The 14950-nt window shown below is 40.7% G+C and overlaps 1 protein-coding gene across 1 annotated transcript in view; it reads right to left on the bottom strand.

The window, feature by feature from the left end:
- The window catches only part of ECI2 (enoyl-CoA delta isomerase 2), a 390640-nt gene that overhangs the window by 321477 nt on the left and 54213 nt on the right, over positions 1–14950 (bottom strand). The window contains exon 4 of the mRNA XM_044065169.1: positions 1–7. This exon is cut by the window's left edge and continues 63 nt beyond it. Within this exon, the coding sequence (XP_043921104.1) occupies positions 1–7 (7 nt within the window). The remainder of the gene's footprint in view (positions 8–14950) is intronic.

Below are 14950 nucleotides of genomic sequence, written 5' to 3'. Positions count from 1 at the left end.
TGTACATCTACAACAGAAAGAGCAAAAAAGACTATTAAACCCATTTAGTATCAGGGCAGTTAATAAAGTACAATATACATCTCCTCAATCTTCAAGTCACAGTTCTCACCTCAGTATCCAGAAACTTGCACACACTCATGGAGAAATCATCAGCATTTATAAAAAATGTACAACTAATACTCAAACGGGAAACAATTTGTCTAAACCAGAATAAACAGTTAAAAGACTGGCTTTAAACAAGACTCCATTGCGTATAAAAATGGATATTTTAAGACAGCATGGCACAAATTCATTTGGTGACCAGTAAAAGCAATTTTTACTCAGAAGCAGAAAGTGCAATACCAGCAGAAAAAAATAATTAAAAACAAGTCACATGCTACCTGACTAAAGCAAAAATGGATTAAAAAAATGATGCAATGCAAAATAGAAATCAAACACAAACCTGGACCCCCTCATACAAATGCAATGAGCAACAACCTGGAACCCAAGTGTAAACTGAAAGCATGAAATGCTATACATAAACATGCAAAAAGTAATTTCATCTTTTTTCCATAAAACTACACTAAAGCAACAAACTACAGCAGCATGAACATGTAAATTATGGAGCACCCAATACACTCTCCTAGGATAAACTGTCAAGACATGTACTTCATATTATACAACAAATTTATTTGAAAAAGAAACATGGTCCACTGTAAAACAGTTTCCTTGTCCACACTGAAAGCAGACAATATCCAAATGGGTCATGATAATAACAGTCAAAATGAAAGTTATTTTGTTACTATAATACTAAATCCTTGTCCCTTTTCCATCTATCTCAACAGATGCATTATCCACCACAAGAGCAGATCTGAGCCAGTAATAACTTCAGAGTTCCACCAGTACACAATATCCTCTCTCCCATAATTCCACCAGTACTCAATATCCTCTCTCCCATAATTCCTTGCACTAACAGTATTGCTTCAGATCGAGTTTGCCCTAAAATAGACAAGAATACCCCTAGAAAGGGAAAATCAACAAATGAGAATAAAGGTGATTAATAAATGCACCACATTAAGCTTCAAGCTTGGTCCATCATGATTTCTAGAAACAAAGGTAAGGATATTATGACAGTTTGGAAGGGGGAAAACAGGGAGCAGGATGTTGAGACAGAGAGAGCAGGAAACAGTTATCTAGAACTATAGTTAGTACATAACTACTGAATCCTATGTTGTCCCCTCTATCCATCTCAACAGATAGGACAGTGTCCTCTAGCTACCGAGATCCTGGGTGACATCATGGAAGGATGCGTATAATTAAGGTGGAACCAAAGGTTGCCCTGGATCTGGAATGGAGATCCAGTTTGTCAACATTTGACAAACACGGGTATGTTAGACAAATTTCTTGCAGCACAGGTATTATCTAATGATGAATGATTGAAAAAGACTGTTGAGGTAGAAACAGACATAATAGAATGTGCTCTTGATTTCGCTGAGACATGTAGTCCTTTTAAATTGAAATCTGAGAGCCATCTGGGCAGAAATACATTAGAGACTCTGGATCCCTACTTGGTTTTAGAGTAAGATGTAAACAGCCAATCATCTTTCCACAATGACTTTGGGCGGTGCTAGTAAAATCTGAACTGGTGGTGATCAAATGCATGCAAGGTGTATTCACATTTGTTCAAATAGTTAGGGGGAATAAAGACAGGCAACATCTCAAGGAGGAACTGGATCTTTAATAGGAGGTCTCAAAAGGAAAGTTCTCATTAGAAGGGCTTTAGAGACTTCCAGATATGCTACAGATGAATTATTGGTTCTCAAGTGAAAACTGGAACTGGGAGCTAAATGAACCTTAACAGTGGAATACCTAGCAAAGTAAGAGATACCTGTCAAGAAATACAGAATGAACCAAAGGGGGCAGAAGAAGGTTTAAGTCCATCCTCTATTGCCTATATTGAAAACATTTTCTATTTGTTCTTTTAGATTTTCCTAGGGGAAGTTTGCTGAGAGGTGATAAGAATGTGTACCACTCCAAAAGGTAGAGAAAGATATGTGGCCATTATTGGAATTGCAGAAACCATGTGCTTAGTTTGAGGGACTTGATGCCTGGGTGTGGCTTGCCGGATGGGTATCATAGTAGATCTGCAAGAGGATCCAGCCCCCAGGGAGGTAGCAGAAGATAAGGCCACAGGTAAGGTACCCAAATGTGTCTGGGCCAGAAGGGGACAATGAGAATTACTTTCTCCTTGCACATGGAAGCTTTCTGTAGGAACTTTGGTATCAGATGAACTTGTGGGTAAGCACAGAGAAGAATAGGTGGCCTACTATGGACAAGAGTGTTCCTTGGTGACAGTCCCTGACAAGGCAGGAAGACAAAATAGATGCTGCACTTCAAATTGGTGGGAAATGCAAAAATGTGACAGCAAGGATTGCCCCAGCAGCTGATTTCCACTGCCTCTGAATTGTTGACGGACTACTTGTGAGGCATAAAAATGCAGCGTCTCACCTTGTCTACTAGAACACTGGTAAAAACTCATATGTGCACAGATACTGCCCATTATTATACTCTCATGCCTCTCGACATAGTAGGTAAGAGTGGATTTCCACCCTGTTTGAAGTGCTGTCCATCGGGACAGAAATCATACCATGGGAAAGCAAATTCTGTAGAGCCTGCAATGGTAAGACTGCCCTTATCTCCAAAACAATGATGCGAAAATGAGCCTCCTGACAAGTCCAAGTCCCTTGAAAAGTCTTCCCTTTGAAATGCCCCCCACCCCAATGGAGAGGTGTCCATAGGATCATAGGAAGTTACTAGGCTATTAGCCCTGAGGCCCTTACAAGCCTAGCCAAGAATTTAGCCATGTTCCAGCAAGTCAGCACCCTAAGCCACTGTCCAGCAGGGAAACAGGTGGAATCCCAGGGGTGTATTTTCTGTTCCCCATCCAGTTATCCAGGTTGCTCTTAAAAAGGGTTTAATGAGGTACTCTGCTTGACGTGGAGAGGGAGTCTATTCCACAAAAGGGTGAGTCTCTGAGACACAAATCTGTCCTGCCAACAAGTCCTACTGATGTCACAGACCAGGTTGAGGTCATGCGTATAGGTTACTCGAGTGGAGCTCGACTTGCAGATATGCAGCAGTCCCAACAAGGCAGGGTCTGAGATTGCTTTGTGTGACAGACAGATGTCACCCCTGAGGAGTCTGTAGGAGACTGAGTAAAGGGACAGGACCTTTAGCCTGTGTACAGTAGATGTTTGAGGACCTGGATTCTCCTGGTGAGGAACCTCTGTGGTCTCTCCAGCTGCAAGATATGCTTTGTGAGGTACATGTCGAAAGGGGCATTGTACTCAATAATGGGTCTTATAAGGGGAAGACTACAGGGATGTTATGACCACCTTGTCCCTGGATGAGATACCCTTACTAATGAGGTGGGCCATGTAGAAAGCTTTCCATACAACAGAGGCAATATGGTGATAAAAAGTCAGATTGCTATCAACCTGGGTGCCCAAGTCCCTCACGACTGATGCATACTTAGGACCTTATTACCAGCCACACTGGCCAAAGAAAGAGGATGCAGGAATGAACATCCTTGTGCTACCAGAGGAGAAGTTATCTACCAAGAAAAGTGACAATTGCAGAGGGAGCTATCTTGATTGGATGGAGAAAAGGAAGTGTCAACAGGGACCACTGGAACAAAAGGCTCCACTGCAGCACTTTCATGATGGCATGATGTTACCGATGCCACGGATCCTAGTAAACAAATGATTATGGATGTTGGTGGATTTAGAATAGTGATGACCTCTTGAGCTTGTAAAAGAAGGGAAGTCACTCTTAACAAAGGTAGTTTTGCGGGTCTATATTAGAAGACCGAAGACGCATTCTTTCAAATGCATCTTGGTTGAACTTAAAAAATATCGAAGTGGCTGTTAAGCGAATTCTTTCCCTGGGAAAGAATTTGCTTGGCCGCTTCAATACTTTGCTGTTTTCGGCACTGTAGTGCTGTCTTGGAGTTGGCATATTTTAGTAGGGGTGGGGGAGTGAAGCCCCCCACTTAATGTAATGTTTAAATCCATTTTTATTTTTATTTATTTATTTTTTGTTGGAACAGCAATTTTTTCCCTTGGAAAAAAAAAATCGCTGTTCTGACACAACATTGTAAGCTTTCGCTTACATAGGGTCGATCAATCACCGTTCGCTTTTTTAAGCGTTCGGTGATTTAATATAGACCCAGTTTTGCTACTTGTGATTTTGTATCTAAATGGCAACTTTTAAGTCCAATAATCAAGTGAGTTTAATATTTACTTTTCATAACTTATGGAAATTCCCCAAAACATTACAAAATAGAAGCAAGTAATCTATTGCCTGGATTAAGGATTCTTTTGTTCTTGTAGTGAGAAGCCAGACATTCAAATACAGGAACAAGTGGAACCCTTGTAACTGCAGGAGTGCAGCTTCCACTACCATGCATTTGTTTAAAAACAAGGGGGCTAGGATGAGAATGAATGGCAGTGTAATGAATAGATAATGACGGACTCCCAAGCCAGATGCAAAGGTACTTTCTGAACTGTCGAGCAAGCTCCAAGCAACAGGCATCATGGAGGTCTATGAAGAACATCCAATCCTCCTTCTCCAGAAGGGGGAGGATAGATTGCACCATATTCATCCAGAACTTTGTCTTCTTCACAAAGGTGTTTAGATCACCGAGGTCTAAAATGGACCTGATGTTGTCGTCCTTTTTGGGGAACTAAACAGAATCTTTAAGTAGACTCCAAAGTCTTTCTGGACTAATGGGACCTTCTGGCTGACTTTTTTTCTGCTTTCTAGCAGCTGAGAAATTTTTTGGGTTGTGATCCTTATTTGACTGATTAAAAAGTCTGGGAAGGTCTTGAAAGAAGGAATGTTTTTTGCTTTGAATTGAATTATGTAGACTCTGGATATTATTTTGTTCACCCACAAATCCTGTATGATGGTCATCCAATTTTGTAGTCGAAGAGACGGACATCTCCAGACTGCCTCCAAAGAAAAGGAGGTGGGCAGTCCTTTATACTGAAACAGTTAATCTGTAAAAGGACCTCAACCCTTGATTTTGCACCCAGCCCTCTGCCTCTACAGCAGTGTCCATTGGAGTCCCCCTTTCTGTTGTTCTAGGGTGCCGTATCAAAAAGGAGTCGGTGACAAAATGCTGGGACTTACTAACCCAGGGATACTTCCCTCCCATCCGATTCCTAGAAAAAGGTCTGAGGATTAGAGAAATGCACTCTTACTGTAGATATTTTGCCCTCTAGATCACTTTTAGACAAAGTATCTTTTACCTTAGGTCTGAAAAAAGAGATGAACCAAGGAAATGGCATTAAGGAAGAATACCTTATAATTGTCTGTGAAATCACATAACCATAACCAAGCATAGTTATATATTACAATACCAGTACATGCTGATCTCGATGCCCAGTTTTCTGCACTGGAAATCGGCCTCATGGTGACATCAGTGATCAACAATATGGTAGACAACAGAGACTCCAACTACCACCTCTTCTCAATTGTCTGAGGTCTCCGTAGGGAATATAACAGTCCAGTGGTTCATTCCCTTTGAAATCTGATGATAGGAACAATATAATTTATTGCTTAAAAGGGAAAAGGTTCTAAGAACATATAAGCACGTCCCAAAATGATCTATCAGTCTAGACTCTTGGTTTGCAAAGATGGACCATGGAGCTACCTTCAGATGGCACTCTCTTTGTGGCTGCTGCAATAGCAGCTCCAATGAGGACAATTGTTGGGACAAACAAGAACCTTGGTGTCTGTGTGTGTCTGTGTGGTGTGTCTGTGTCTGATGGGTTCCACCATGTCAGGATACTGCCAAACAGTCAGCGAAACAATGTCAAAATGCCTGTCAGCAGGAGGTGGATGGGCCTGCTCCAAAGGCCTCAAAGAACACTTCTTCACCCCCTTTTGTTTTGATAGTTCCATTAATTCACCAAGTGAGGTGTCTTTAGGGCAGACCTAGGGGAACCTTCCCCCTCAAAAAGGCCAGTGTCCTCAGTGAGAGACTTTGCAGGGTAGTCCAACTGTCTCCTGTTACACTTTCTGTACTGTTCTAGTGAGGAAGCAGCTGAAGAATCAGAAGTGTCCTTGGTGTCTTGAGCAAGGGATGGCTTGTGGGTCTCTGAAGTAGGCTGTCCCTGGCAAGACTGATGATATCTAAAGATCACAGACACATTGGGAGGTCTGTGTGAACCTGAGGTTAAGAGAGAGGTGTCCTCCCCCAGAGTGGTATGGCTGACCAAAATCTTCTCAAATCCTAAGAAAACAGAGGACAAGCCACTGGTAGCGAATGGTATCACTTCCAATCCAGCTTTAAAGCCAAGGTCAATGGACTAGAAAATTGAATCCCTGGAACTGATGACCCAATCAGGTCCAAGGCTGAGACAGGAACCAAGCTATCAAAGACAGAAGCATTTAGATGCAAGGACCCAGACTAGAGTCAAACCTGCCTCTGGGTGACTAGCATGCACTTTTTGTCTCTGAGATGTCACTGGTTCCAAGGACTTCAGAGTCGAGTGCATAAGAGAAACTGTCAATGAAGACCCCATGCATGTCAATGACGACAGGGGATTATCAGGGAAAACCATGGTTCTGAATCCATAGGGACCAGGAAGGAGCAACTACAAGAGGGGTGGGTGGACCAGTTCTCTCTACCAGAGTTGAGGGGGGAAGGGAATGACTCTCATACCTATGTAGGCCTTTATGATGTTATCTTGTCCAAATCGATGTTTACAAAACTTCAAGAAGCTCTAATGGGCTGATGTAGCTTTGGACTGCCAGGAGGACAAAAATCTGGAGAGGTCCTTCTGTAAATATCTAGACCATGGAGAAGATATTCTCTTCAGGAAGCAATTTAAAACTGCAATGGTCTCAGAATTACCCAAGACAGATCCAAACAGATGGGAACCAATGTCACACAGCCTCAGTGACCTAAAGTTTTTGGAGCTGGAGAAACTGGTGGGAAGTGAATAAAGGGTCTCTTTCTTTGTTAGGACTCTCACTGCCACTTTCTTTACTCTTGGATCTTTCCATAGTACTTTCCCTTTCTTTTTCAGAAGATCTTGCTACCTGTGTCTCATAGCACCTTTAGGAAGCGGAAATTACTGCAACAGTGAAATATGAAGAACATCAGCCTGCTGCTTCTCCCATGGAACCTGGGAGAAACCCAATAATAATCAATTTTATTTTCCTATCCAACAACTAGGCCCTGTTGGCCAAAGGAGGAACAAATGTAACAATCAGCATTTAGGTGGTCAGGGCCTAGGCAACACACTGTTCGTCACCAGCCCTGAACCTCTCAAAGTGGTCAAAACTACTAAACATCCTCTTCAGGGCCACTGTACAATCCTTGAAAAGGTAGTGTATGCAGCTTGACTCTCAAGCACTTGTGATGTCTGGAAAAACTAGTCTGCCACTAGTTATCAGCACAGTACCAAGGAAAATAAAACAAACAAGTGTACACACTACCTATGTACACAGATGTGACCCAAAACTGGTACATGAATCAAGATATCATCACAGGTCATGTGCAAAATATGCAACATCAAAGGCACTCAGGATGGTCTAAGACTGGCATCAGATGCACGAAAGACATGGTTTCAACGTGCAGACAGTACTCCCTCTTTATTGATTTCAGTGCCTATCACTAATTTAGGCCTGATTGAAATTCCAAAGAAGTATCAATATTGATCACAAACTCACTTTTCTCTAGTCAAATTCCCATGACCCATTAACAGAACCTGATCCACTTCAAAATTACAGCAAAACAAGACAAATTATTCATTCACAACCTGCAATGGGTCATTTTTTGAACTCTCTGGAGGACCGTGAAAGATTTCTAATTTTGCTTATTGAAATATGAGATAAATAAAAATACCTTTCAAGTGGGCGATATCAACTATCCATCCATTAGCTGAAGCACCTACATGATGAGTATGTCCAAAGACTCAGACTTAGTAAATGCTACCTCCTTTGTACAAAGAGTAAGCACTACATTAGCAGTCAAAATCTTCCCGACATCTTCCCTACTAGTACTGCACCTACTTGGACTACTCTTGTGAAATCCTCATCTCTGGTCAAATCCAATCACAAACTACTGATCTCTTTTAGGACAGCTATACACAATGGAAACCCCAGAATTCCAGGACTTTAAAATGACCATCCTATTAACATTTTATGATGATAACAAATTTCAGCTGGAAGATTTTTAGCCCCCATCTAACCTTACCTATCCAATGTGCCAATAAATTCTTATTTTCATTTCACAAGCAGCATAAATCATGCAGTCTGAATGAGAACCAAATATACTAGGAAATGGAAAACTAAGCCTCACTGCAGGAATGCCAGTATTAAACTTGAGGAGAGAGAAAGTTAATTAAGGCCTGTAATACAGGTCATTAACGTGGGTAGATTCTGATTTATCAAAAAGATCAGCAAAAATCTGTAAGTTGCAAAGAGGCAGATCAAAGTGGAACACAAAATTAGCATCCAAAAGAAGGATAATCATTAATTATTCTTTAGCTACATCCAATTAAGAAACACGAGTCATCAGTACAAAAATATAATGGTATTCCCAACTCTGACACTAAAGGTACAGCTAATGTACTTGTGGATAACTGACTGGTGTGAAGGTCAGTGAATTTAAGTTGATCAAATTCATTACCCCCTTCCTTGCCAAGATTGTTATGGAACACAGTCTAACCGCACTCTGTAAAGCTAAAAATACTACCTCTATATGCCCAAATATACCAAGCTGCTTAATCAGCATGAGCAAACATACCCTTTCTGACCACTCTCCGAAAAATGCGCATAGCCACAAGGTATGCTCCTTGGGTATGGAAAAAAACTTTCACTATGCCACTTTATAAAGGGATGCCTCCTCAGATCCCAGAAATTATATACCCATCAGCCTAACAAGCCCATGGAACAAATTAGAACTGATTTCATAATCTCTGATGTATTGCTATAGACTTTCAACAATATAGTTTTTTGTCAAAGACAAACCATGTCTACTTAAATTAATACAATTTTTCAAAAGACTAAAGCAGTTGATAGTGGCCACGAAGTTCATTCAGCATACCTAGATCTGAAGAAAGCCTGACACTATTCCCCATGCTAGCAGACCCTTATGCAGTAAGATGGATAGCAAATTTGTCAGACAGACAGACCCAATGAAGTGCCACGTAAAAAAGCAATAAGGTGACTAAAGTCATTCTTCAGGGATAAGTACTAGGACACTTTGTTCAACATCTACTTATCTTAATTCAAAATCACTAAGACAGAGTACTGTTACTCTCAGCATCAGATACTATACTACTACAGCAATTACTAAACCATACATTAGAAAGGTGCTTAAACTAAATGCAAAGAAGTGCAGCATTGCCACCTTTGGTAAATAAACCTCAACAGTAGCTTACAGCATAGACAGAATCTCACTCCAGCACATTCATAGACCAAAACCTTTCTTTTAACTACCTTCCATCTAACCAAACAAATACCTAAAGGTGATCTCATGAAGGTCAAAAGATGTTAACAGTTTTCCACACTTTTCACAGATCAGACCAACTACAAAATGTAATGCCTCTTTTAGTATGTATCTATACAAACACATCATGCTTTCAGAAAGAACCTAGATGTTCCCAACTAAAATGATCACAAGAGTAAAGACCCTCAGCTACCAAGACAGACAAGACAGACGTGAAGGGGTATACCTTTACTCAGTCTTACACACACTCCTGCTATGTGCCCATCCCACTTTGAGCTCCTAAAACCTTAAAAAAAAAAAAAAAAAAAAAAAAAAAACACAAGTGGCTCCACAAATATTCAAACTGAAGACTTCAAGCTCCATAAACAAGTAAGACATGCTGTTGTAGGGTCAGAGTTATTTCTCAGGATTTCTTCCACCTCTTGAATAATCTTCCAGTGCACGTAAAACAAAGGGATACCCTCATGCCCTTTACGGCAAACCTTGGCAGCTGGGTGGGTGCCCATAAATTCATCTCAGACCAGTACTTGTTTTGCCCTCCTGGAGAGGCAGAATGTCCTACTATGGTGGATACTGGCAATGTGACTGTGGTCCACAGACTGACTTGCCTTGTGAACTTCATTAGTAGACTTGGATTTCAGACTGCACAGCAGTTACAAGATGCCAGACATGATATACATTTTAAGTTCAGGTTACAAATTTAAATATAATTAAGATAAACTTCAGACTCGCTTCTTTCAAAAGTTAAAGCTTCCTATTTTACTTTAAAGTAGAACTACAAGACAAAAAGTATACTTATGAAGTAAACCAGTAGATGTTCTAATAGATCACTGTTGCAGTAGTGTAAACTATATGGGTCTTACCTCAGAGACTGGTCAGCTTTTAAAGGCTTAACGGCACCTTCCACATGCTCCAATTGTCAAGAGTTGGAGACAAACTCCTTAAAAAGACAGCTGGGGCGTAAATTACTGTGGAGCATATTTTATGTAGGAAGGAAGGCAAAATCCCTGAAAGAACAGTTTTATGAAACTGTTTAACACTAAACACTATACAAAAGTATGTGTGCATCCACACCCTTGCAACACAAAAAGAAAACAAAATAAGGAAGTTGGAGGGTGCAGAGGCTACTGCAACAGCGATCTATTAAAACATCTACTGTTACTGTGTTCAACATATACATCACTGCTGCAGTAGACTAAGCTATATGGGTCAACTAGCATAGATGAGAAGGGATGAGACCAATCACGAGTCCCTGGAGAATGGTCATTCAGAACCTGTTCTGGTACCCTGAAAAGGAATCAAGTTTGTAATGCTTTGTAAAAGTATGTACAGAGGATCAAGTCACTGCCTCTAGCATACTAAAAGTCCATGCCTTTCCAGAAAGCTAAGAAAGAATATACAGACCTCTACCTGGAAATGTAGAGAGTATAACAAAAGGCAATGGCATGAGACAACCATCTGGAAAAATTCTGCTTTGACACTGCTTGTGCTTCTTACCTATGTAGGAAATGAACAGCTGATTTACTGAAAGCCCAAGTCTTGACCTGGTAGTATTTGAGCTGCCTGTAGACAGGGTGTGAAGAATCTTTTCTCCTTTATTCATGTGATCAGGGAAGAAGACAATGAGACCACTTTGGCATTAAAGATGGGTTAACCCTGTCCTTTATGAGGTACTGCTGACTTGCCATCAGTGCTTGTAACTCAGATTCTCTTCCTAGTATATGCTGAAGTAATGAGAAAACAGTGTTCCATATTAAGATCCTCAATTCAGCCACATGAGCTGGTTCAACTGGAGAAAAAGTAAGATTTTCAGTACAAAGTTTAGATCCCAGTGAGGAACAACATGTTTCCTAAGTGAGTAAGCAAGTAAAGCCCCATTCAAAAACTGCAACTTGAGCATTGGTAGAAAGGGGAAGATCAAAGGGCAAACAAGCAGAAATGGGATGATCAATCTTTGGACAGTAATTCACACAAACAATCAGAAACCAGAGGCAACCAGGCTTGAAAAGGGTACTGGATCTTTAAATGGCATCATATAGACCAACTTTACCACTTGCACACACACGATTTTGTATTAGCAGGCTTTCTTAACTCATTTAGTACCTGCTGACCATCCTCAGGTCGGCGGTGGTGGTGCAGTGGTTAAAGTTGTCGCCTCACAGCAAAAGGTTCTCCGGTTTGATTCTTGGCTGGGGTGCCTTCTGTGCAGAGTCGGCATGTCCTCCCTACAGTCACATGGGCTTCCTCCAGGTGCTCTGGTTTCTTTCAACATTCCAAAGACATGCAGTAGGTGGACTGGACACTGTAAATTCGAGAGTGTGTGGTATGAATGAACTACCATGGCAGAACTAGCCACCTGGCGGTGTAAACCTTGGCTTGAGATGATTGTCACTGCTGAAGTGACACCCCGACCTCATGTGGAAAAAAATGGGGAAAAAAGAGGTCGGGGATAGATGGATGGACCATCCTCAGAAAAAAAGGCATCTAAAAGGTACCAAAATTCTATCATCCAGATGGTTACCTGAAAAGTTTCCAGATAGGAGGGTGCATCAAATTCCCCTACCTTGTGCAAGTAAATCCAGTTTGTGAAGAAGCTTGTGGTTACTGCTCTTCACCAGAATTAGAAAACAAAACCACTACTGCCATGGCCAGAAGGAATCACAATCACAATTTTTGGGGAGTTCTTCTGGATCTTTAGAAGAACCCTGGTAATCAGTGGAATGGTTGGAAAAGCATGTAGGAACATTCCTGTCCATGGAAATGATGAAGCATCAGTCCTCAAGGCGTAACTGCAAGGAACTTCAGAGCAGAACTTCTTTAATCTGTTATGAAAGGAGTTAAACAGATCTACTTGAGGTGCTATCCACAGTCAGATCAATTCCTGGAAGACCACAGGATGAAATGTCCATTCTCTGGGATATAACCTGCTCCTGCTGAGCTTATCTGCAGTAAAGCTTTGCTCTAACAGAATATATGAAGCCTGAGGAGTTAGACTGAGCTGAACTGCTACCTCCAAGGCTACCACAGCCAATCTACAAAAAGGGCATGATTTGGTATTTCCCATTTGTTTGTGTAGTTAATTGAGATATTGTCTTTACACACTTGCACAGGTTCTGGGGACCAGAGATGGTTCAACATTTTCAAAGTACTGGTAACAGGCAATACCTCCCTGACTTATGTGCATCTATCTGTCCACTGGTTCCAACACAGCTTGCACTTGTACCCCTTTTGAAATCACTCCCCCACACCAAGTCTGAAGTGTCTGTGGTGACTGACTGGAATGGGGTCGGAATGAACGACCTGGATGGCAAACTGTCTTGTCTACCCAACATCCAATCTCCCTCTTTTCAAATCCTAGAACTGGAATCTGAAAAGTTAAAGGGTGTAGATTGATTCAAGGTATCATTGTAACTTGCTCATGTATAGTCTGGCAAAGGGCAGCATCTCAATCTATTTGAAAACCCAGGCTGAGATGTTCCTAAACAGTTGCTATGGACTCTTGACAGCTGGGAAAAAAAAGTCTGAAAAGATAAAGACAATCATCCAAATATGTGAAAAACATATGAATACTCTGATATGCAATAAGCAATGACTCAAGCTAGGTATTTTGAAATTGTCCATGGTGCAGTGGGGGGAGTCCAAATGGTAAACCAAAGAAGTGATTCTGTAAGCCAGACACAGCAAATCCTAAGAAATGTCTGAAATACTTGGCAATATGATTGTGAGTACAAGCCATTCCTTTCACACTCTTAGCACAAGAAATCTGGACAAAGCCTAAAATAATGAGGGGACAAGGGCCCAAAAACAGGGCCACATTTTAAATTCCTTTTATAAACTTAGAAAGTTGCTAGAATACCAGAATTTATATTAGCATCCATTATTTGAAGGATATGAAGTCAAACTAAAATGCATGTCATTATTTTGAGACTTCAATCCTCAGTGATATGTCAGAAAACCATAAACTTTATGAGAAACAGACCAAAAATGTGAGGCAAAAAATATAGACAGTTGAGAGGTAAGGTATAGACATCCTTAGAACCAGCTTTTGCATGAAAGCTAGATCAAGAACCAAAGGTACAAGATTCTGAAGTGATAAGTGAAGACACCAAGTAATTCCTACAAGACCTACATCAATGGTTGAAAGACCCGGATGATTTGGAAAATATCTTGTCTGTAACATTAGATGTCAATTCACTCTTTACGGTCATTCCAAATGATATAGGAATAGACAGCGTGATGCTTTTTTTGACATCTGATAGAGTTTTCTCTAATCCGAAGGTACAGCTACTGTGTGCACTACTGGATTTAATATTAGAGAATAATGTTTTCATTTTTGAATCGGAATAGTTTTTGCAAACACTGGGGGTTGCAATAGGCATGGCATGTGCCAATATTGTCTTGGCATACTGGGAAAAGCAGTCAGTCAGTCTTTTCAGATGCTAGGTTTAGATCATATGTGAAATTTTATAGACTATTTGTGGGTGACATCTTTTTTGTTTGGCAAGGACCAACTAATCTACTATTAGACTTTGTAGATTATTTGCAAAATACAACCACCTTTCTTTCATTTACAATGCATTACTTGGTTGAGGAGATAGACTTTCTTGACACTAGTTAAGACGGATGAGCCAGGAAGCTTAGGTACTAGTATGTATAGGAAACCCTGCAGGAAGAACAACATACTACATACCACGAGCATGCATCCTAGGCACATTCCAAGGAATGCAGTTAAAAATCACGTGCTTAGAGTAATGAGACTATACACTAATGAAATTGAGCTAGAAGAAGCTCTGGATACTCTATGTATAGAGCTGTAACAGCGTGGTTACAGAATAGGGGTCATTGAGAGGGCCATCAATGAGGCCAGGTCTGCTACTGGGTATGAGATTAGACCCAATTTCTCTGACCCCGTAGAACAATAAGCTAAGGAGACACGTTCACCTGAAGGCAATACTAGCAGAGTGACCTTAACATATGCAAGTAATGTTGATGTCATTTGTGATATGGTGAAAAAGAATTGGCCAATATTTATGAAGGACCCAAGTGTAAGTAATGTAGTTGGGCCCGATCCACAATTCTCTTTAAAAAATAATAAAACTCTAAAGCAACGTTTATGCTATAGACAAAATTATATTGATAGGGTACACTCTGAAAGGAGAGGCATGTATGCCTGTAGATCATGTAGTGCCTGCAGGCATGTGTGGCCAGTCACTTCTGTTATGCATCTTAGAACTATGCAGAAGATTGAGTTTAATTTTTATGCTGACTGCACTGATAAGAACATAGTTTATTGGGCACAGTGCACTGTATGTGAAGGGTTCTATATTGGGAAAACCAATCGAACATTGAAGGAAAGAGTGCTTGAGCACAATAATGATATACGCAATGGAAAAGAAAGCAATGCATTGGCGAAACATGTGATGGAAACGGAGGATACCCATCTAT

The sequence above is a fragment of the Protopterus annectens genome, chromosome 3.part0 (assembly GCF_019279795.1).
Source record: "Protopterus annectens isolate FY-2018-M chromosome 3.part0, PAN1.0, whole genome shotgun sequence".
Lineage (NCBI taxonomy): Eukaryota > Metazoa > Chordata > Ceratodontiformes > Protopteridae > Protopterus > Protopterus annectens.
Note: the sequence above shows the minus strand (reverse complement) of the source record. Positions and strands in the feature narration are given on the sequence as shown.